Source organism: Chionomys nivalis, chromosome 20 (assembly GCF_950005125.1).
Source record: "Chionomys nivalis chromosome 20, mChiNiv1.1, whole genome shotgun sequence".
Taxonomy (NCBI): Eukaryota; Metazoa; Chordata; class Mammalia; order Rodentia; family Cricetidae; genus Chionomys; species Chionomys nivalis.
Window position 1 is genome coordinate 55,274,301 of NC_080105.1, and position 23,801 is coordinate 55,298,101.

Sequence of the window (23,801 nt, forward strand, 5' to 3'; positions counted from 1 at the left end):
GGAAGGCCAGTGAGATGGCTCAGTGGGCAAAGCCACTTGTCTCCTAGGCAACCACATTGCTGAACAGAGGGGGCTGAGTTCAGAAGCTGGTCCTCTGATCTCTATCTGCATGGCTGTGACAGCCCACCCGCCCCTCCTGCCCACTGAATAAAGCACTGTAATTTAAAGAAAAAAATTAAATAGGAAACCCAAAAGTATTTTGTTAAGACCTGTGTCTTCAAACGTAATGCTGTTGGAAGCATTTGTGAGAATTTGATTATTATTGTAATACAAAATTTTTACCCTAACATTTCCTTCCCCATCCCTCTGCTCCCCCTCCGCCCCATGTAGCCCAGGCTAGTCTCAAACTCACTATCCAGATAAGTGCTACTGTCCCAAGTGTTGGGATTTCAGGTATGCCACCTTACCTAGTTTTATGAAGCACTGGATAAACTTAGGGCTTCTTGCCTGCTAGACAAGTGCCATGCCAGCTGAGCCACATCCCAGCCCTGAGAATCTGAAACTGTCCTATTAACCTGTGCCCTCCTGTTCCTCACCTGTTTGCTGTGGCCTGAACCTATCCTGAGGACGTCATAGAGCCATTGACCTGTTCTTCACCGTGGTTCACCTGAGTCTATCTATGTCCTGAGGACTTGTCTTTTCTGAGCTTACTAAGCTGAGTGCCTTTGAGGCTCCTCCACGGAGGAGCTTATGTCAAAATTTCCTCCCATAGGTCATGGATCTTTTTTTGAACGGAAGATGAAACCCAGGAGCTGTGAGCTTGCTATCTACGCCAATGCTCTACCACTGGCCTACACCCTTAGCCCTCTTCTTAACTTTCATTTTGAAACAGGGGCTCATGAACTATCCAGGCTGTCCTTGAACTTAGCCTCCCAAGAACCTGGGAATATAGGCTTCTGCCCCCAGGCCCTACTGATCTGAGTCTCGTTCTGTCCCCTCTGTGTGACAGATTACTACAGCCCAGCAATGCTGGGGCTGAAGACTGATCAGGAGGTCCTGGCAGAGCTGGTGAGGATGAAGCTACCAGCGGTGGCAGCCCTGATGGATGCCCATGGTGTGCTGTGGACCCTGCTGGTATCCCGCTGGTTCATCTGCCTGTTTGTGGACATCCTGCCTGTGGAGGCGAGTACCCTGATCAACCTCAGGGCCTGTGGGGGCTGCTGTGGAGTGACCTGGGGATCTGTCTCTACAGACGGTGCTACGGATCTGGGACTGCTTGTTCAACGAAGGCTCCAAGATCATCTTCCGGGTTGCTCTGACCTTAATTAAGCAACATCAGGAATTTATATTGGAAGCCAGCAGTGTTCCAGACATCTGTGACAAGTTCAAGCAGATCACCAAAGGGGACTTTGTGACTGAGTGTCACACGTTCATGCAGGTAAGTTCTGGGCTGCTTAGCTTGTGCAGGGAGGGGCAGTTCTCTGTCCCACCCAGCAACTGTCAAGTGTCCTGGTGTCTCTGCTGAGTATCAGTTCCTATGAGCAGCTCCCTCCCTCTTGGAGCTATGGCTGGAGTTGAGAGCTGCCCAGGTGGCTACAAAAGTCTCTCTGATCTCAAGTCTGAGGCCACTGCTCTTCACCTCGAGAGCTTGTTCTGTTGTCTGGGAGAGGGAGCAGACATGTTAGTGAGGCCTCCACATCCTCAGCTAGCTCAGTCTCGTCACCAGCTCTGTTGACCACTAGCTTTCAGAAGGCCGTAACTCCCTCCTGCTCTGATCCTTGGCACCTCAGAGGGCCATTTGTGAGGCTAGGAAATGCAGGCTGTGTGGACCGACTGGAAACTGCTAAGGACGAGGTGGGGATGAGACTGGGCAAAACCAAGGCTGGAGGACTGAGAAGCCTGCAGAGCCCACAGCTGAGTGACCCTGGCAGGAACCCATGCAAAACAGAACCTGAGGTTTCAAGTTTTTGTTGGTCTGATTCAGGGCTGGCTTGAACCTTCTTATGTAGACAACACTGGACTCAAACTTCAGATAGCAGGGTGTCTTCTGAAGGCTGGGGTTAAAAGTGCATCGTCATATCCAGCACTGAGTCTGAGGATGTTGCAGAGGTCCCTTTCATGTTCTGTTCTACCATGCTTGAAGCCCCTTGCTGGCAAGCACCCTTTGAGGCTGGGGCGGGGGTGGGGCGGGATAGGGTGGGGTTAGCAACTCATTGCCTTTATTTCCAGCACTCAGGAAGATCTTTGTGAGTTCAAGGCCAGCCTGGTCTACACATTGAGTTCTAGGATAGCCAGAACTACATAGAGTCCCTATCTGGAAAAAAACAAAAAAAAAAACCCCACAAAACTTTAGGCCTAGAGCTCCACTAGGGAGGCCAAGACCAGAGGATCTAGGTGAGAGGCCAGCCTGGTCTACACAGAGAAACCTTGTCTCAAAAAAAGCCCAAAGGGGGCTGAAGAGATGGCTCAGAGGTTAAGAGCAGTGCCTGCTCTTCCAAAGGTCTTGAGTTCAATTCCCAGCAACCACATGGTGGCTCACAACCATCTGTAATGAGGTCTGGTGCCTTCTTCTGGCCAGCAGGCATACACATAGAATATTGTATGCATAATAAATAAATAATAAAAAAAAAAGCCCAAAGAAGTTAAAACAAAACCCCCAAAATTTACCACTGGGGTACATACCTCTAGCAAGGATACCCATACATACCTGGGTTGCTTCTAATTTTTGTAGTTCAGATGAAGTGTGAGCAGTTCCGAATGGGTAAAGGGACGGGAACCTGTGGTGGGGCCCCGTAGGGACCTGGGAAACAACCCCACAGCTGTTTCCCATTCCTCATATTAGGAGGCTGAAGCCAAGCCAGGGAGGTCTAGTGTGGTGGAGAGAGCTCTTCCATGAGCTTCTTGGAGTTGGGGCTTCATTCCAAACTTAAGTACAATAACAACATAGAATAAAAAAAGCAGACAGACTCCAGGCTTTCCAGAACCAGCGGCTCACAGGCTGCAGAGGATCTGTGCTCTCATAGACAAGTGTCTGGACAGTGCCTGGGGGACATCCTTCATATCTACTGGCAGGTAGTGACTGCCACCAGTTCTTGTCCCCATGAAGAACTGGGACTGACTGTGTTTTATTGTCCCTGTGTCCTGAGTGATTTAAAATCATGGTGTTTTGCAGCTCTTATCATTATTTTTGCAGTTATAATTGAATTATTTGGTCAAGTGAAACGGCTCGGTGAAGGCACCTTGCCACCTCCCCTGAGCTTGGCTCCTAGAACAGTACATCTCATCTTTCCACAGCCATTTACATGGTGCTTCTTGGGAAGAATGGATTAGATTGTTTTCTCGGGAGCTGGAATAACCTCTCCTGTGCCCCCTACAAACCTTTCCCAGAGAACTGTCTCCATTCCTCTGGTCTCCTCATCACGCGGCAGAGCCAGACCCTGAGCTGAGCGTGACACTCCAGGACTGAGAGTCTTGGTTGACTGACCTCTGTACCTCAGGATTGTAGTAGTCACTGTTGCTTGGGATTTGGAGAAACCGAAAACTAAGTGTACTGAGCACTGTGGCTGTCTTGGGGTAACCGCTTTAGGGTAGCGCAGGGCACTGTGCTGCTGTATCTTCTGGGAGATGGAATCTTTACCCAGGCCACCTCCCTGTCAAAGCTTGGCAGGTTGGTCAGTCTGCTAGGTGCCAACTTTTTTTTTTTGAGACAGGGTTTCTCTGAGTAGCAAGGGCTATCTTAGAACTCAACTCTATAGACCAGGCTGGCCTCAAACTCACAGAGACCTGCCTGTGCCTGTCCCTTAAGTGGTGGGATTAAAGTAACACCACACAAAGTGAAAAATGTGTCATGAGGGGTTGTTTGGAAAGACACACTTGCCTCTCTTGCAGAAAATCTTTTCAGAGCCAGGCAGCTTGTCCATGACGACCATCAGCAGGCTGCGTGAGAGCTGCCGGGCTGCGCTGCTGACCCAGGGCTGAGGCCCACGCCCATTTCGCTGCTGCAACTCTACCGCCACAGCAGACACTTTACCGATTCCGACCGCGCCGTTCCTCTGTAAATACTCGAAGTCTTGACACTAGTAATGTGAACTTTTAAAAGAAAATGATTTAAAATGTGCTCTACACATTTTGCCTATCTTTGGAGTCATAATTAGAATTAGCTGGCCCAGTGAGATGGCTCAGCAATCGCCTACCAAGCCGTACCCGGGTCCTGGGACCTATATGTTGTTTTTTGAGACATACGCACACATTGGAAATATCTATTTTCCCTGAGATGTCGGGAACGTGAGACAGGAAGGACACATTTTGTTGAGTAGAGGTTAGCGCTGAGTTTCCTAGTGTCATTCAACCTGAAGTTAGTGACTGTCGCGTGTGGCCCACCCACCCCCACCTTCCCAGGATACTTTCGTGCTGTGCCCTATGAGGGATAGATGGAGCAGAGCAGCCCACCTGCTGAACATGGTTATACTTGCTTTTTAGAAATGGACCTTACAGTTGGTGAGGTCCCTGTCCTCCATTCAGACCTTCTAAAACACCCACCCTAATGTCCCACAGCCACAGCACAGCCTGGCAGACTGACGAAATCTCCTGAAACAGGCTGTTCATATGAAGCTAGATCATCAGGTCTTGATCAATGGCAGCTGCCATTAGTTGCAAATAAGCACTGAGCCCATTGTCTTGCAGTATGACAGCTGAAATGGACCCCCCCCCCCCCCGCACCGAATCATTTATCAAAGCTGCTCAGTAGTCTTACCTGGATGGCCCCAAATCCTCTAAAGCGTGATGTACTAACTCTGTCTGGGAGTGAGTAGACCCAGAGGTGTACCTAACACTACTGTAGAGATATTTCACAAGGCAGTATGCACGCCCCGCCCCACCCCCAAGGTATGGCTTGGAGGGAAGCGTGCTGGGGCCCCAGGGAGCTAGAGTCACATGGGGGAGAACTCATATGCTCAGTCTGAGTGGTAGAGAGCCTGCCCCAGTCAAGGAACAGAACTCTCTTCAGCTCAGTCCCTTTCTAACGGCTGACTTCAAGCTGCTCCTGTTCTGTTCAGACCAGAAAGGTAAACAGAACTCTCTTCAGCTCAGTCCCTTTCTAACGGCTGACTTCAAGCTGCTCCTGTTCTGTTCAGACCAGAAAGGTAAAACCTGCAGCCGCCCTGCTAGCGACCCCAACAGAGTATCTCCGGAGGTACAAATTCTCTCTCCCCAAAGGCAGGAGTCTTAGGGCTTGGGTCTAGGACCCCTTCGGTGACTGGACAGGAGGCTTGAGTTCCAGGGCCAGCAAGCAAACCTTGGAAGTGCTTGCCAGTGTGGAGTCAGCATTGCTTGCTGTTGGCTCCTGAAGTCAGAGACACATGATGCTTCTATGGCAGGGCTCCTTTTCTGTCTTCTGCACCCAGAGGGAGATGGCCCAAAAGATGGGGTGAGGCACTTTAGGATGGTGACCTCTCACATCAATGAATACAGCTGCTGTGGTCATTGGAGAGGTTTCCCAAATCCTTACAAATCCCACCTGTGAGCAGAAGACACTGCAGATGGTTGCAGCTGCTTAGTCTGGCATGGCCTGGTCTGTGCCAGACAGCCTATGCCTGAGAGGACAGAAAGGAGGGCAGACAGATCAGACCTTCAAGGAAACAGCACTGGCCTCTTCAGCTCAGCCCACATCTGATATGTGGTTCTTGTGACACAGGTGTGGCTCACCTGGAGACTGCAATTATACAGCCACATCATCATTAATTAAGACTCATCTAAAAGCAGACATGGTAGCACCTGCTTCTCATCTCAGGAGCTTAAAGCACCCTGTAACAGAACCATTGAACAGAAAGTTCAAGGCCATCCTGAGCTATATGAAATTCTGCCTCAAAACAGTAACAAACCACCTAGCATCTAGAATCATGACCAGTAACATTTCCTTAACAAAACAATAAACCACCATTTAGTTTTCTCCTGGTTGCTAAGCACAAGGCTGGCTATCCCAACACTGTCCCAAACCTAAGCACATAAGCAACACAATTTCCCCCTCCCCCCACAGTCCCTAAACCCCATCAGCATCACTCCAAGGGCTCTCTTGGTGGATCACAGCAGCACAAGGTCCAGACAGACAAAGAAGGAGACTTTTTATTAGCATTGTTACAGCAATGCATTACACGTGAGCTGGTCCTCAGTGTACAACCCACCTACGCCGCAGGACAGGTCAGCAGTGTGAATCTATTATTGTACACAGTGCAGAAACAGGGCCACCCTGAATGCCAACAGAAGACTGGAAATCACTTTACAAAAAGTAAATAAAAATAATGCCATTTTCTATTTAGAAAAGTGCCAGCGTGTGGGTGGCAGAGCACAAAACACTGGTGAATGTGCCCAGCCAGATGCCAGCCCCCCAGGCCAGCAGCCCAACTTAATGTCCAGAGGTTGAGCCTGCGTACGCCTCTGTGGCAGGGCTTCCCACTCACCCCTTCTGGCATCTGCAGTGTGCAGCCGAACCATTAGCCGCCCTCACCAGGCCCAAGGGTTCAGACCAGAAATTCCCTTTGTAAGGCTAAATCCGAGTAAAAGAATGAAGAAACCAAACACCAAATCTTAAAAAGTCAAATGGGGGAGCCTGTGCGATTCCAAAAAACCTTCTTGTTCTCCTTAGAGCTCTACTTTGGTAACATTAACATTTAACCAGTTAGCAAAATATTTAACCCAGTTAGCAAAATTAACACCGTCATTTCAATAGTTATTCCTTGTGCATAGTAAATGTTGCAAGATGAACTTCACATTTGATAAAGCAGATTTGAAAACAGTTTGCCAGAAAGTGTGCCTCCCTTCCACACCTATCTAAGCTCAGGACGTAAGAACAGACCCCTGTGCGTCTGTGGTGCATCCGCCCACCCACCAGGTTAGATGGTCTGGTAGCCAGCATGACTCCTCTTCCTGCCGATGAGGTAGGCGATGAGGACGATGAGGACCAGCCCTGCCAGGGCACCGCCCACAGCAATGGGGATCAACATGTTGTTACCATCCTGCACACACTCTTCCACTGTAAGAGAGACAGTCAGTGTATTCACTATGGAGTCCACCCTTCCCACCCTCTTGTTCCTGAGGGGACAGGATGAGGCCTGGGTAGGGACAACAAGTTCACTACCTCTGGGAAATTTGCAGACATGAGCGTTCTCTGTGCAGCTGGGAGAGCCAGGTACGCTCCACCCAAATTAGAATGAACGGTGCCAACCACTCTGGACCAATGAATGGTCAGCTGTGCTGTACCTAGGCACAGGTCCCTCAAAACCACTTTTAGAAAGAGCCACTACTGTCACTTTCCTCATCCATGGCACCCTTGCCTCACATACCCATGCCTGCAGTTCCTTCCTCACAAGGGGACGAGGGGAACACGCTGTGGAGAAAAAGGGTGCTTCTCGCCCTGACATCTTGGTCCCGCAAGAAGATCTAAGACACTTCTGTTGCTACCGTTACTATGGATATTACTTACCAGACCCAAACCTGTCACTTTCGACTTTGAAAGCCTGGACCTGAATACTGAAGACATTGAGGGAAAAGGTCTGGCTGACAAAGATGTGCTCCTCAGTGTTGCACTTGTACGAGTTCCCGATCGTGGCCTGAAGAGCTCTCAGTGAACTGTTAGAGGCATAGAATGCGGAATCTGCAATGGGAGACAGAGTCCGCTCAACCATGGGCTACACTGGGCAAGGAGCACGTGAACCACAGGAGGAGGAAGCAAATCTCACCTTTGGCATCGGGAAGAGTCATGTTCAACTGGACATCTTGTAGGAAAAACAGGCTCGAAGTGGCATTCTAAAAGAAAAGACACCCGCCAGGCACCTGATTAATAGGACATCTACATTTGCAGCACGAAAACAGCATATATCTTGGTTAGCCCATTTCAGACTTTGTTTTTCTAGACAGGATTCCTTTGTGTTGCCCTGCTGTCCTGGGACTACGCTGTAAACCAGACTGACCTGGAAGTTAGAGATCTGCTTGCCTCTGTCTCCTGACTACTGGTATTAAAGGCATATGATACCATGGTCCAGCTCCATACTTTCTTATAAGAAATTAAATTATTGAGTTCATTTGTGTATCTTATTAAAATATTTATGCTGGCTGGGATACAGTTGGGAGACACACAGGAGGCTCCAGGCACATACATTACCCAGGACTACAGAAACAAACAAAGATACTCCATGAGCTATTAACTTTCCTTGACTTTGCAAACTATAAATGTGACTCTTCCCAGAAGATGGTACAAGCAGAAGAAAGAATGGCAGTGAGGAGCAGGTGGCACAGCCTGGCTTCACACTCTGCTCTTTGCAGCCACCCCTATTACCTAACTCACAATAAGTCTTCCCTAGATATATGCAGATGAAGTCAGGGATGTTTGCTGGTGAGAAGAAAGGAGAGCGCCACCTCTTCCTTCCCGAGGAAGCACTGAACTCTTCTGACTGCCTCCCATACTGAGGGCATGAGAAAGGTGACACACGAGGAATCTAGTGAGCATGTGCCACTTGACAAACTAGAACAGAACCTCACCATCCCGAACTTCAACTGCAGGAGAGTGTTGCTGTTCCCAACTCTCAGGGTCACCACAGAGATATCGCAGGTCCCATTAAATGTGTCATTTGGGCTGATGTTGAACACTCTGGTCACAGTCTGACAAGAAAAGCAAACAAGTCATCAATCCAGTCTCTGGTGACCCTCTCAAACCACAGACATGACCACCAGTGGCTAATGAAGTGATAACACCCACTTGAACAAGCCAGGAGAACTATTAACCACACCCGTCCAGAGAGTCCTGGGTTCTGAATAGGGCTACTAATCAGAATGCTACCTTGCATCAGAGGCTTGGACTGGACCCTATGATGGCTATTCTCGGTGTCGACTTGACAACACCTGGAATAACTAAAACCCAAGTGGCTGAGTACACTTGTGAGAAGTTTCTTCTTAATTATTTGAAGTGGGAAGAACTACCTAAATTTTTTTCTTGATTTATTATTTTCTCATATATTATTTCCTGACCAGTTTCCCCTCTCTCCTCTCCTCCTAGTGCCCCCTCCAAGCTCTTATCCACTCCTCCACCATTTCTCTTCAGAAAAGGGCAAGTCTCCTAGGGCTATCAACCAAACACGACATATCAAGTTGCAGTAAGACTAGGCATGTCTGCTCATATTAAGGCTGGATGAGGCATCCCAGTGGGAGGAAAAGGGTCCTAAAAGCAGGCATAGAGTCGGAGACAGCCCCAACTCCTACTGTCCCACAAGAAGACCAAGTTACATAGCCATAACATAAACAGAGGGCCTAGGTCAGACCCATGCAGGCTCCTTCATTGCCCATTCAGTCTCTATGAGTCACTAGGAACCCAAACTAGTTGGTTCTGTGGTTTTTCTTGTGGTGTCCTTGACTCCTCTGGCTCCTGCAATCCTTCCTCCTCAGGGAAAACCCACTTTTAATCTGGGTCACACCTTCTGCTGGCAGCCTGTATAAAGGACATGGGAGGAGGAAGCTCATGCTTTAGCCTGTTTGCTCTTGCTAGCAAGCTCATTCAATCACTGGCTTTAGAGCCTACTCTTTGGGATTCTGCTGTATCTGGAAGAAGAGCTGAGGCATCCAGCCTGGTGCACTGAACGACTACTGGATTCTTTTTTTTTTTTAAAATATTTATTTATTTATTATGTATACAATATTCTGTCTGTGTGTATGCCTGCAGGCCAGAAGAGGGCACCAGACCCCATTACAGATGGTTGTGAGCCACCATGTGGTTGCTGGGAATTGAACTCAGGACCTTTGGAAGAACAGGCAATGCTTTTAACCTCTGAGCCATCTCTCCAGCCCCGACTACTGGATTCTTGAACCTTTCATTGGTAGACAGTCATTGTTGGGTTAGCAGGACCAAGCCTATTCTTAGAAATCATATAACATACACACTGGGATGGCTGAAATAAAATGACCCCTCACAGGCCCATAAATAGTGCCACTATTAGGAGGTGTGGCCTTGCAGAAGCTATGTCACTGGGAGCGGGCTCTGAGATTTCAGAAGCTCAAACCAGGCCTAGTGGCTGTCTTTTCCTGTCTGTAGATCCAGACATAGAACTTCAGATACCTTTCCAGCACCATGTCTGCCTGCCTGCCACCATGCTTCCTGCCATGGTGATTATGGACTAAACCACTGAACTGTAAGCCAGCCCCAATGAAATGTTTTCCAAGAGTGGCTGTGGTCATGGTGTCTCTTCACAGCAATAGACACTCTAAGACATCCATCCATCCACTAATCTATTCATCCATCTATCTAAAATCTATCTATAATATAAATATATATTATACATGTACATAATATATACAAGGGACTTACTAAAATGGCTTACAGATAAACATTCTATTTCTCTAGAGAGCAATGACTAAACAGACCCCAGTGCTTTTCCTACCATTCTCCACAGGTCTTACCTTTCTGAACAGCCAAGACTACAGGTGCATACAACCTTGGCCTGGTTGAGTAAGACACTGTAAAATTCAAACCAACAACCTTCTCCCATGCCCACAGATACTGTTCCTGTCAGGGGACAGACAACTTCAGATGCTCCCACTAGGATGTAGGCACTTGTGTGAGGTGGCTAGTTAGCATCAAGGCTTTCCTGGGCAGATGGAAAGCCCCATCACACAAGTGCAGCTCAAGACTCAGAACGATGGACAGAAGTGCACACGGGGCTCAGATCAGCAGTGCCTCTTATTCTGCACCACAACCAGCATCACCACATTCCTCTCATGAATAAACCACCCCCCACTCCTCCTACCGTGTTGTTGTCCTTCTTCAAGTAGGTGATGTTCAGCTGTAGCGCCATAGAGGCAAGCAGGCAGGTTCCGTTTTTACCAGTCACATTGTACTTAGCCACAGTGGGGTTTGTGGGCACAAGTGGTGGCAAGGGGCTAGGTGGCACAGGGGTTGGGGAAGGTCCGTCCTGCGTGCAGTGTGTCTCTGCAGGGACAGTAAAGAAGTCAATGACTACCTCAGATGCTGGAAGGCTTGTCAGAAGTGGAAACACCCACTTATAAACTCTGCAGGACACTTCCCACCCACAATTGCCAGGTACATGGGCAGCAGGTCCTGGGCAGTAGAGCAGAGAGGACCCAGAGCACCCTAGCCCACCTGTCAGCACCTGCCCCGTCCCACACATTTTCCCTTCTCCGTGGGCACACAAAACTTATACTATGAGATGAGGCCAAGAGAAAACTGCACCCTGTCACGAGGGGGTGATGAAGGTAGCTTGAATTTAAGTGTTCACACTGAGCTATCATAAGGAAGGCACTGTGCTAGAAACAGACAGGGGTTCCTGACAGTCAGACCCTGGCTAGGCCTGTCATTTGTTAAAACACGAACTAACTACAGTCTAGTACTATCGGCAAGGGTGTGCAAGAGCCTGGAGAAGAGAAGATGGTAGGTAAGTGGGAGAGGACAGGAAAGGAGGGGAGAGGAGGAGAGGGGAAGTCTATTTTTACATGCTGTTTGTTATTCATAACTTTTCAAGGTCATGGAAGAATGTCTAGTGTGCTTAAGTTTCACCTAACAAACCTTCAAGATTAAGACACGAATGATCAGGCTGTAGAGACGGGCTTGATGGTTAGAGTACATACTGTGGCATTCTAGAGGCAGAGGTTGGCAGATCTCTGTGAGTTTGAGGCCAGCCTGGTCTACAGAGGACAGCTAGGACTGTTATACAGAGAAACCCTGCCTAGGAAACCAAAAGAGTGTTAAAAGCCATCATTGGCTGCTCTTCCAAAGGTCCTGAGTTCAATTCCCAGCAACCATACAGTGCTTTAATCACCTGTAATGAGATCTGATGCCCTCTTCTGGCCTGGAGGCATACATACAGGCAGAATATTGTATACATATAAATAAATCTTATCAAAACAAAACAAAAAACCCACAATTTTTTAGAAAGGGAAAAAAAAAAACCTGAAAAACAAAACAAAAGCCAGGTGGTGGTGGCGCACTCCTTTAATCCAGCACTTGGGAGGCAGAGGCAGGCGGATCTCTGTGAGTTCGAGGCCAGCCTTGTCTATAAGAGTTAGTTCTAGGACAGGCTCCAAAACTACAGAGAAACCCTGTCTCGAAACAAACAAACAGAATAAAAAACCAGTGCTATCTGTAACGTGACAGTACGTATTTCAGGTGAGGACTCTATCACAACTGGGCTTTGCGTGCATCAGTGCAGGAGCACCTGTAACTAGTGCAAATGGCTGTGCCGCCAGTCACGGTAGCGCACACCTTTAATCCCAGCACTTGGAAGGCAGAGGCAGGTAAATCTCTGTAAATTTCAGGCCAGCCTGGTGTACTCTTTGATCTTATGGACAATCAGAATTATGTAATACAAAGTCGGGCGGTGGTGGCGCACGCCTTTAATCCCAGCACTCGGGAGGCAGAGGCAGGCGGATCTCTGTGAGTTCGAGGCCAGCCTGGTCTACAAGAGCTAGTTCCAGGACAGGAACCAAAAAGCTACGGAGAAACCCTGCCTCGAAAATTTAAAAAAAAAAAAAAAAAAAAAATTATGTAATAGAGAGACTGACTGTCTCAACAAAACAAAAGGGGTGACGACGTCACAGCAAAGCCTTGTTTCTAGACACGGACTTCACAACAGCTCCCTATGAATGAAACACTTTCTTTGTTTAACTTTAGGTGGCAGAACAGGGTCCGCACTAGTGTAACCTGCGGAGAAAATACGTGCTACATCCTGACCCTCCACTGACAGAACTGAAAGACAGCCTGAGTCAGCTCCTCCAGCAGTTACGTCACAGTCTTTCATTAGGGTTGCTGAGGAAGCCTGAGAAGAAAAGCCAATCAGGGCAGGTCTGGATTTTTGGAAGGCTGTTAGGTCAAGTAAATCTTAGACAAATCACATACCCTCACCTGTCCAATGACAATTTCAGAGCTGACTGGATTTGGGGCAAAATAGCATCAGGGATCACCAGCTTAAGTCAACAGGTATAGGCCAGGGGCCATACCTCCTCAGGAAGCCAACCCTGAGCTTGCCTGAGCTGGTCTAAGGAAACTGGCTCACAGGTAGAGGGTTTTGACAAGATCACTCTTTCACATTCCATGGGTGACTGAGACCAAGTGTTTAATCCCATGCTCTCGCCTCTTCACCGGGATGTACCCACTCTCACCTTCAAAGGCAGAAGGTAAAAGGCATCTGGTAAAAGCAGAAGGGCTGCCAGGTGGTGGCACAGTCTCACTGCCCTGTGGACACCTCAGCCCAGCACCTTACCTTCTTTGCTGAAGTTGCTATTCGACAGGTAGGCCTGGATAGTGACATCACGGAGTGTGATGGTCACATTGCCCATGTGGACCTCGGTTGCACTCAAGCATCGATATGTTTTGTTGATGTCTGCCTTGATGTCAGTTATGGAGTCTACAGAGTGGATCCCTAGATCCAAATCAACAAACAAAACAAAATACACAATTTTTAACTGTAGGTAGTACTTAGTAAAATGTGACTTATTTACCACCATTTTGTATTCTTTCTTTTCTTTTGAAGCTTAAAGACAGTTTATTAGTGGAAAAGAAAAAACCTCAGGGCAAGCAAGCTGTAAATCTCAGAGGCTAACTGAGGGAGGAAGGTGGAGAAACGGAAAAGGAAGAGTCATGCCATCAGCTGCAAACCAGCATGCAGTCAGCCACAGTGGGGAGCAAAAAAGCCTGAAGTACAGAGAAAACATACTTAGGCTCTGGCCAGCATCTAAAAGAAAGGGACAGAAGAGAAAAAGGATGTCAGGACTAAGAAAGGCAGGGACCTAAGACACCCTCACGTGGCTCTTGGAAAGGCCGGTCCTCCACCCGTCCCTCCAGGTGTGGGATTACCCCAGAGGTCCCACCTTTGGTGCTGGCATTGGGGAAATGCTGTGTGTCTGACAAGTTGTATGAGAAGCGCATGTGCTGGACACGGTAACGGGTTGCGTTTCTCGTGAAGTTGAGCGTCAGTAGATACCCGCTTCCAAAAGCAACAGTGAGGCTAGGTTCAGAAGCATTTTCTCTACCACAAGAACTGCTGCTGTTCAGTACTTCTGCGGAGGGCGGCAGATCGATGGTCGAGTTCTAAAACAAGGACAATTCCAACACAACACACTGAGAATGCATGCTGCCAAAGGGGGCTCTGGGTGTCCACTGATAGAAACTTAACCGTCCACCAGTGCTCAAGTGGTCATTTACAAACACTGTATGTGGCACAGCATTAGTGCAGACTGCTGGAATACAGGGCAGTTCAATGTGTGCATCCCCATGTACTAGGAACCATCAAACATTGCTGAGTACTCTGAAACACTGACAGACAGTGGTGGGTCTAGTACAGAGACAGTGTTTATAAAGTATGCAGTTTTAACGTAACTGATAAAAAGCTCCCTGCAGTGTCACTGACAGAAATAGGCTGACATGACAAGTGAGTCAAGGGAGAGAGAACGACTTATTAGTCATAGCTAAATCTGCTTCTCATTCACTGTGTGCACAGCTTCATTCTAATACTCAGGAGGCTGAGGCAGGAAGATCATACTTTGAGGCTGGCCAATGCTGTGTAATAAAATACAGCATAAATTTTTAAAAAAATATACTAGCAAATTAATTTCAAGTTATAACAGAACCAAAGCCAAAGTTACCTTGAAAGTAAAGAATCTAACTGATGCTACTTTTTTTTTTTTTTTTTAGGACAAAGTGTCTCTTTAAAGAAAGTTTCCTGGGGTGAGAGATCAAGCTCGGCTGGTACAGCACTTGTCTAGCGTGCATGAAGCCCCAGCCTTGCTCTCCAGCATTGCACAACTTGAGCCAGATGTGGCAAGACTATAATCCCAGACTTGGGAGTGGGAAGCTAGAGGATCAGGGATTTCAGGTCACAATGAGGTATGTGAGATCCCACCATTCACAATCCAACCACCAACCTACCCACCCACACACCCTCATCAGCCCCAGGCCCCAAAACCACATAAGAGAAGTAAAAAGCTGAGGCAGGTAAAATGGCTCAGTGGGTAAATACACCTGCCACCAGGCCCAGTAACCTAAGTGCGATACCAGGGCCTACGGCCCACATGGTAGAAAGGCCAATTCTACCAAGCTGTCCTCTAGCTTCTATCCATGCACTGTGGCAGACTGCTCACAAAGTGTATATGTACACGTGTACACACACACATACACACACACGCACGCACACACATGCATATGTAAATTTAAAAAGTAAACTATAGAGGGGCTGGAGTGATTGCTCAGAGGTTGAGAGCACTGGCTGCTCTTTCAGAAGACCTGGATTAAATTCCAAGCACCCACATGGTGGCTCACAACTATCTTGAACTGCAGTTCCAGTGGATCGGATGCCCTCTTCTGATCTTCATGGGTATTGCACACATGTACTGCACAGACATATGCAAACACTTATTTACAAAAAATAAGTAAAATAAAAAGTACTCAGAAGCTTACATAAGCTTGGACAATTATTTACTACAAGAGATTTCTTTTTTTTTGGGGGGGGGGTGGGTTTGGATTTTTCGAGACAGGGTTTCTCTGTGGTTTTGGAGCCTGTCCTGGAACTAGCTCTTGTAGACCAGGCTGGTCTCGAACTCACAGAGATCTGCCTGCCTCTGCCTCCCAAGTGCTGGGATTAAAGGCATGCGCCACCACCGCCCGGTTACAAGAGATTTCTGTGAGACCAAGTCTTTCCATATTTTCACAGTAACCAGTACAAATGAGTTAGGGATCCAGCAGCTCTAAGAAACAGCAGTCCTGCAGACCTAGCTCCTACTAGCCTCCAGTGGAGAACTGAGCGTTGCTGTATGGGGCTGCATGAGAAAACATGACACTTCCAACCAAGAACTGAAAATAAAATGTGATTCAGGGTTGAATTTATTGAGATAGGTTTCATGTAGCCCAGGCTAGGCCCTGAACTCCTGGTTCTTTACAGGTGTGGTATATCTTGTGGTCCAGGGATGCATTTAAGAAGGTAATAACATATAATGAGTATGTGAAATGTCCACTAACAGGTAATTAGAATTAAATTTAAAATACAGGCTAATCATCTGCTAGCAATCTAAGAACTATATAAAGTCTGTACTCAGCGTGTAAACACAAACCCGCATTAATGTAACCACTAAGAACATCTTTTGCTTGTTTATTTGTTGGTACAGGGTCTCACCAAGTTTTTCTGACTGGCCAGAATCTCAGCTTTGTACACCAGGCTGGCCTTGAATTAAAAGATTTGCCTAGCCTGGCAGTGATGGCGCATGCCTTTAATCCCAGCACTCAGGAGGCAGAGGCAGGCGGATCTCTGAGTTCCAGGACAGCCAGAGCTACACAAGAAAAACCCTGTCTTTAAAAAGTAAAAACAAAACAAAACAAAAAATCAACAAAGGTTTGCCTGCCTCTGTCTCTTTCTGAGTGCTTGGATTAAAGGTGTGTGCCACCAGGTTCTTAAAGGAACACAGTCTAGCATTGCTCATCAAGCCAAGCCACCACACAGGATACATCTCTTGGAACATAGTGACTGTCTGGAGCAAATGAAGATCAAGAAATATAGAGCTATATATTGGCCATGAAAACTATTAAGAAAGCTCACCAAGTAGCACCAGTAAAGCATTTGGCAAACTTGCTGACTACCATGAGGTTCTACAAGGTGGTTATAAAACAACCATGAAGAAACCCAGAAAATGTGGTCACTCAACAGTGGAAACAGAATGCAAATGGTTTGCTGTGGATGCAGAAACAGCAGAGATCACCTAAGGACCTAGAAGCTAGAAGCCCAAGTGAGAAGGACAGACCAAGGTTGGGTAATTTTTCAGAGTCCCACAAATGTTGGTGTCTCCTACCTGAGAACCATGTCCAGTCTCGTAGATGGTCCAGAAGGAGGCAGAGAAGTTAGCCATTATACAAGCTGTGCCATTGTTGTCTTTCACCACAAACAATGCTGAGGCACCGTGTGCAAGGCCTGCTGCTTTCAGTAAAAAGAAACAATCACACACCTACTTCAACGTACAACTGGTATTTCTGTTTTCTGTAACTTTTATTAAGATTCATGGTATTTGGTAAACACTGAACCAGACAAGTGGATTATAGGTTGGTGTCCTTCTAACCTCCCAACCCTGGAGCCCATAGAAAACTGCCATCAACTTGCCAACCCCGCCTACAGCTCCTGCGTGCTGGTATCAGGGTACTTACCCTAGGCACATGGCCCCCAGAGGATGTATCTATAGGACATGATAGAGTCTGAAAGGTCCATCCACCTCAAGCCAAGCAAGCATCAGCCTCCTAGAGGAGCTCAGGGAGAGTCTGTAACTAGTAGCTAAAGTGTGGCTAGTTTTGACCTCAGACCAGGGTTGTAGCAAAAGAACTGAGCTCAGTGTCTGGATTCCACCAGCATGGCTGAAGGACACTGGGCACATCCTCAGTCCATACAAGTGAGGGCTGCCCTATTTGTGGAGGTTCAAGGACATATGGAGGCTCTGAAGGTTTTTAAGTGAACAGTGGTCTTTCCAGGACAGCTCCACTCTGGCTTTTTAAGTAAAGCTAGTAAATCTCACACCGTAATCCTAGCCCTGGGGAAGCTGAGGCAGAGATCTCCAGTCGGCCATCTGCAGTGTAGAGACCCACTACAAACTAACAACCCCACTCGCCTAATTGAGATGCCCAGCAGCGAGTTTGGCTGAGCACAGAAGTGCTCGCCCCTTTATTATAGTCCCAGCACCCAGGAGGCAGGCAGCTCTCTGTGAATTTGAGGCCAGCCTGGTCTACATATAGTCAGATAAAATCACAAAGCAAGACCCTGTCTCCAAAAACAAAAAACAAAAACAACCCCAAAACAAGGAGCGGGGGGGGGGGGATACTTTGACAACTGGTAAGCTTCATTACAGTTACAGATGAACAAAGCCAGGTACTGCTGCTCATTCTAAAGGCATACAACTGCACAGGCTTATCAGCCATGCTGTCACAAGCTGGCACACACTCCTTCCAAGGACAATGAAACATCTGGGGCCTGAGATGTCTACCGCAGGGTGAGGCAGGAGCATAAGTTCCAGGCTGGGATATTCTACATAGTAAACTCAGAGTCCAAGAGGGAAACACAGCAAGACTCTCGCTTAAAAACAAACAAATGAACAACAACAAAATAGAAAAATCTTGCTTCCTGAGAAAACAAATGGACTTTGATGAACCCAATTTATTTCACTCTTGCAACTTGGAAAAAAAAAAAAAACTAAAAATTATAGAGTAACTGCTATCCAAACCCAAGAGCCCAACTAGAAGATCCAGCGCTCTTCTGCCCTCCAAGAACAAGCAACACACAAAGTCTCTCAAGCACATACATAAAAATAAACACTTAAAGCCAGTTAAAAACAGAATATGGCTGTCCTAGTTAGGGTTACTATTGATGATTAAAAAAACCACCATGACCAAAAGCAGCTTGGGGAAGATTTATCTGGCTTCCATTTTTGTATCACTGTTCATTCTGTTCAGTACTGAAGGGAAGTCAGGACGGAATCCAAACAGGGCAGGGACCTGGAGGCAGGAATTGATGCAGAGGCCATGGAGGGTTGATGCTTACTGGCTTGCTCCCCCTGGCTTTCTTATGGAACGCAAGACCAGGCCAGGGGTGGCACCACCCACAATGGATTGGTTACTCACCCATTAATTTCTAATTAAAAAAAAAATTTCCTATAGGCTTGCCTACAGCCCCATCTTATGAAGGCATTTTCTAAATTCAGCTTCCCATATCTCAGATAGCTCTTGCTTGTGTCAAGTTGACATAAAACTAGCCAGTATAAGGGCCAAGTGTGGTGGCATAAATGTGTCATCCCAGAACTAGATAGGAAAGACAGAAGGATCACACAAGTATTTAGGCAGCCTGGTTCACCCATCAAGTTCTAGGCCAGCCTATGGCTACATACCAAGTTTCTGTTTCAGAGAAACAACTGAAACTAGGGGTCAGGGAAATGGCTCAGTGGTCAAAACTACTTGCTGCTCTTCCACAAGACCCAAGTTCGAGCCCCAGTACCCACACTAGGTAGTTCACACCCATCTGTAACTCTAGTTACATGGGGTCCAACATCCTCTTCTGGCCTCTGTGAGCACCTCTCACACATACATAAAATAGCTTATTAAAAAAAGAAAACAGCCGGGCGGTGGTGGCGCACGCCTTTAATCCCAGCACTCGGGAGGCAGAGGCAGGCGGATCTCTGTGAGTTCGAGACCAGCTTGGTCTACAAGAGCTAGTTCCAGGACAGGCTCCAAAACCACAGAGAAACCCTGTCTCGAAAAAACCAAAAAAAAAAAAAAAAAAAAAAGAAAACAAAAAAAAGAAAACAAAACCACAGAGAAACCCTGTCTCGAAAAACCAAAAAAAAAAAAAGAAAGAAAAGAAAAGAAAACAAGCCGGGCGGTGGTGGTGCATGCCTTTAATCCCAGCACTCGGGAGGCAGAGGCAGGCGGATCTCTGTGAGTTCGAGACCAGCCTGGTCTACAAGAGCTAGTTCCAGGACAGGCTCCAAAACCACAGAGAAACCCTGTCTCGAAAAACCAAAAAAAATAAAAAAATAAAATAAAATAAATAAAAAAATAAAACACCCAAAACCCCAAGCCCCAAACCCGTAGCCTGACCAGTGGCAGTAACAGTGAGTATTTGCAAGCCCAAGGCTTCCTGGTCCTTACAACGTCCCGAGGTCACACTCACCAACACAACAGACGCCCTATGGGAGCACACAGTCCAGCTTTAACTAGGCTGTCTTTTCTTGTGTTTTCTTGTCAGCATAGGAATTTGTCAATCAAAGCAGTACACATCCATATTCAAAGGAAAACAAAGTATTACTATAAATTAAAATAAATTTTGTGGCTTTTGAGAACATTCCTTTCCCAAGTCACTAGCTGCTACCATTCCCTGGTGAGTTTTTCTTAATAAAATGTCTTTAGTTCTACTACATAGAACAATAAAATAAAATGGGGGGGAGGGGATGGCTCAGCAGTTAAGAGCACTGGTTGCTCTTTCAGAGGACCCAGATTCAGTTCGCAGCAACAACATGGCAGCTCACAAGGATTCCAGATCCACAAGATCTGATGCTCTCTCTCTTCTGGCCTCTGTGGGCACTGCATACACACAGTGCACAGACATACATGCAGGCAAAACACACATGTATAAAATAAAAAGATAAATATAAACTTTGTAAATAAAATGGGGCTAAAGAGATGGCCTGGTGACTTAGAGCACTCCTTGCTTCAGAAGACCTGGGCTTCTCAGCACCTACATGGTGGTTCACAACCATCTGACCACCTGTAACTCAGTACCAGGGGATCCCGTGCCCTCTTCTGACCTCCACAAGCACTAGGTACATTGTACATGCAGGCAAACAATCATATACATAAAAATTAATCTTTAAAAAATTATTTAACGTGCAAAATTTAAATCTTTTAACAAAAAGAGCTTTTTTCGAATCAGTTACAATGTCTATGGTAATCCTGGGCCTGGGACAGGATCAGCTGTCAGGAATCCCACTTGCCTACTAATGACAATCCGTTCCTTTCTCATTTCTCCAGGGGTCAAAGGGCAATCCTGGTTAGTTCTTTCAAAACAATGCATTACAGGAAATCCCCTTCCCTGTACCTAGCGAGATAGTGGGACGCAGGCAGCTCAAGCCTGAAGCTCTTCAGTTACTGCTGCGTGACCTTGGGCCAGGAGCAGCCACCTAACCACCCGATTACACAACTGAGACAGGAAGAGTGCAGCCTCAAGGCTGCCTGACACTCTCAACAGTTCACCCTTTAATCAAAAAGCCTTGCTACTGCCTCACTTTTGTTTGGGGGGCTCTCTCTTGCTTCTTTGTAAGGGATGTCCTGGAATTCTTGGACTCAAGTGTGTTGCTACTATGAAGACCTGCTTAACAACTACTTGTGACACACTTACTTTATGACAGGCACTTCTCAAACCATGTTTCCATCAGGTTACTATAACAACCCTGAAAGACAGTTACTATGATAATCCCTCCTGCTGAGATGGGGAGGCCCAGAGGTACTAAAGCAAGTAAGTGGTCCAGTTTTTGTTGGCTTCAATGTGTGGCTGCTGACAGTGCTGCTCCTGCAGCACTTGGTGAGGAAGTATTTTTGAAGCCAGTCTTACAGAGGGAGACCCCGTCACCAACCAGCCACACCCTAACTTATCTTGGCTTGATTCCTTTAAACCAGGTTTCTTATCTAGTGACACATAAATCACCATTGAACACTTCAAGACCAAAGTTCCACTGCAGGCCCTGAACTGCCACCTCTAGAGGAGCAGCTTCCCTCCCTGCTGGCGAGCTTCCACAAGGCTGCACCGTGCTGTGCAAGCTGCTGTGGAGAAAAGACAAGAGTCGCACTGCCAGAGAGCTGCCTTTGCTTAGATCCAGCTCAGGACCACTGCTATCAAGCTGGGCACGTCGTCATGACAGCACCACCCACGGGCCTGTGTCAGGACAGGAGGCCGGGGCTCTGAACTGGACAAAGTAGCTGGCCATTCCCAGGACAGGTGCCAGGACCTACAGTCTACATACGCATAGTTAAAAGGCCAGCTCAAGATAACAATTGGGTATCAATTCAAAATTGCAGGATCACAGGACGTTTGAGCGCCAATCTAGGGGAAGAGCTCAAGATCCCACGGTCCAGGCTAACACTATTAATTAGCAGACTTCTCAGACCTCTAGGCTGGCAGAGCTCATCCAGAAAGGGGAAGGTCATGGGGTCAGCCAACAACTTAACAGGTAGTCCCACTAGGCAATCAAACACACTAGTTTCGGTTCACACGAGGCTGCTTTCTAGTAAGTACCCCAATGCAACGGCAGCTTAGCGGGGCTAAAAACTAATGCAGGAGCAATGAATAATTTCAAAGTTAGAATTTTTCTAAAGATATAATTATTTTTGAAGTTATGAAATTGAAATAAAGATTTAAGTAAGATCTAAAGCAAACTTGTTAAAGTGCGTTGTGAAAGCTGGGACATAACTCATGGAATACAGTACTCAGTGTCACTGATTTTTCTCTCCACTTAATTTGATTTTTGAGAAAGTGTTTCACCCTGTAGCCTAGGCTGGCCTCCAATTCACAGAAATTCTCCACATTCACCTGCTAAGTGTTAGGATTTCAGGCATTAACCACCACGTCCAGCAAAAAATAAAAAGGATTTCACTACCTAACCCAGGCTGACCTCTAATTCGAAATTCCCCTGCCTCAGTTTCCCAAGTCTAACAAGAGTGAGGCACCACTAGCTAGTTCTAGTCATCTATTGTTTATTTAGCGGCAGGGTCTCTAGTCCTGGCTGTCCTGCAACTCAGTACTCAGGGCACAGACCCGAGTGGCCTGTTTAAGAGTTCCTTCTGTTTCCCTAGTGCTTGATTAGAGGCAGAAGCCACCACGCCAGCCAGAGGTTAGCTTTAAAAAGATCAAACGAGGCCTGGCATGGTGTCCCAAGGCTTTAACCCCAGCTCTTGGGAAGCAGATGCCGGCAGAACTCTGAACTCAGGTCAGCATGTTCTACATGGCTGAGGTCCTAGTTTTTGTTTTGTTTTTTTTTTTTAAAGTAAAGAAAGGAAAGCATACACAGTCTAAGGGTTTTATGTAGTTCTGGCTGTGCTAGCGATTTAACTCCGGGCCAACAAGTAATGTTACTGTAAGTTAGTTACTGTATGGCTGAGTTACATCCCCAAGCCCTATGAGTTCTTCTCATGAAGCCATTGCGACACGACCGAACTTGTTTCAGCAATTCCTGTTCTAGTTACAGCTCCTGAACTGTGAAGGGTCACAAGTCCCTTAGCAAGGTTTGAGACCGCCGGGTAAGCGCGCCTCTCTTCTGCGATGAAGTTCATTTCAAACCGCAGAAAAAAAAGGGGGGGTTGGGAGGACCAAATTCCACGAAGTCACAGAATTTGGGGGTCTGACGGGTCTTAAGAGGTGTTCGGGAATTCGTGAGCATGTGTGCCTAGGAGTACCCGTCCCTAAGTGGCCCAGGTGAACTCTCGCCTGCCACCTCTCTCGGGTCCTGCAGATGCGGGCACTGCAGCTAAACCCTTCGCGTTGCTGGGGTCCGGCGGTGAGGAAGGGCACCTCAGGCAGGGCTCACAAGGTAACCCAGGTGCCAGCAGCACTGCCCACCGGGAACTCGAGCGTCTCAGGGGGCGCAGGCTGGGCTCCCAACGCGCACCCGAGTCCTGAGGCCCGACCAGGCTCCGAGACCGCAAGCGCCACTGCCGGGCCGGTCGGAGGCTCGAGGCCTGCTCGACGCCCGCAGCCCGGGCGCCCCGTTCCCAGCCGGCCTGGCGCCCCCTTCCCGTTCGTCCCGAGACGCCGACCCCGCCCGGCCCTCCCGCCCTCCCAGGGCTCACCGAGCAGCAAGAGGAGCAGCGGCCGCCGGGCGCCGGGGGCCGCCATGGCGCTTCGCAGCCGAGGACGGGATGCGGCGGTTGCGAGGCCGGCGGGAGGGCGCGTCCACCGACTCGAGAGGCCCGGCAGCTGCGGCGCCGGCACCGAGGGGACCCTGCGGCCGGCAGCGCCTGTCACGTGAGCAGCGCCGCGCCCGCCGGTCACGTGAGCCGAGGGGGAGGGGGTCTCGCGAGAGCGTCCCCGGCTGCCGCTTCCTCCCCACCTCTCCCCCGAGCCTCCGCTTCGCATGTGATGCCGTCACATGCCGGTCGCTGTCACGTGACCCGCCGGCCACGTGATGCATGGCCGTCGGCCGTTTTCCCCGGTGTGTCCCGAAATGGAAAGTAGGCTGTGGCTTTGAGAAAGGAAAGAAGTAAACGCTGCCAGGGAAAGTGAGGGCAGAAACGGGAAGCGGCAAAGGCTGGACCGAGGCCAATAGGCCAGGCTGCTTGCCACCGTTCAGTCGTAGGC

At 47.9% G+C, this 23,801-nt stretch overlaps 2 protein-coding genes across 4 annotated transcripts in view; one reads left to right on the plus strand and one right to left on the minus strand.

Moving 5' to 3' along the window:
* Grtp1 (growth hormone regulated TBC protein 1) overlaps nucleotides 1-15,091 on the plus strand; it is a 35,894-nt gene extending 20,803 nt beyond the window's left edge. Inside the window, exons 6-8 of one of the 2 annotated variants that reach the window (XM_057752445.1) lie at nucleotides 950-1,122; nucleotides 1,193-1,378; nucleotides 14,627-15,091. In XM_057752445.1, the coding sequence (XP_057608428.1) occupies nucleotides 950-1,122; nucleotides 1,193-1,378; nucleotides 14,627-14,644 (377 nt within the window). In that variant the 3' untranslated portion in view covers nucleotides 14,645-15,091. Of the gene's footprint in view, nucleotides 1-949; nucleotides 1,123-1,192; nucleotides 1,379-3,828; nucleotides 5,003-14,626 lie in introns of those variants that run through there. The other variant, XM_057752444.1, reaches the window with a different exon arrangement.
* Lamp1 (lysosomal associated membrane protein 1) lies at nucleotides 6,039-23,536 on the minus strand. 2 transcript variants are annotated; one of them, XM_057752442.1, is made up of 10 exons: nucleotides 23,294-23,536; nucleotides 16,771-16,892; nucleotides 13,804-14,023; nucleotides 13,650-13,667; nucleotides 13,197-13,355; nucleotides 10,728-10,909; nucleotides 8,473-8,592; nucleotides 7,674-7,740; nucleotides 7,418-7,588; nucleotides 6,039-6,967 (listed from the first exon to the last, which is right to left on the minus strand). In XM_057752442.1, exons 1-10 carry the CDS (start codon nucleotides 23,337-23,339, stop codon nucleotides 6,828-6,830), a joined length of 1,245 nt encoding a protein of 414 aa, XP_057608425.1. In that variant the 5' UTR covers nucleotides 23,340-23,536; the 3' UTR covers nucleotides 6,039-6,827. The 2 variants fall into 2 exon arrangements, with proteins under 2 accessions (XP_057608425.1, XP_057608426.1); XM_057752443.1 differs by lacking the exon at nucleotides 13,650-13,667 and having other exon boundaries at nucleotides 23,294-23,529.
* Nucleotides 23,537-23,801: the final 265 nt, after the last annotated feature.

Excerpts from the sequence above, each read along its gene's own strand:
- Lamp1 (XM_057752442.1), bottom strand. The coding sequence starts at position 23,339 with ATGGCGGCCCCCGGCGCCCGGCGGCCGCTGCTCCTCTTGCTGCTCG. Across the intron at positions 16,893-23,293 it reads GCTGCTCCTCTTGCTGCTCG|CAGGCCTTGCACACGGTGCC; the intron begins GTGAGCCCTGGG and ends TACTGAAAGCAG. Across the intron at positions 7,741-8,472 it reads TGCAGTTGAAGTTCGGGATG|AATGCCACTTCGAGCCTGTT; the intron begins GTGAGGTTCTGT and ends CTTTTCTTTTAG.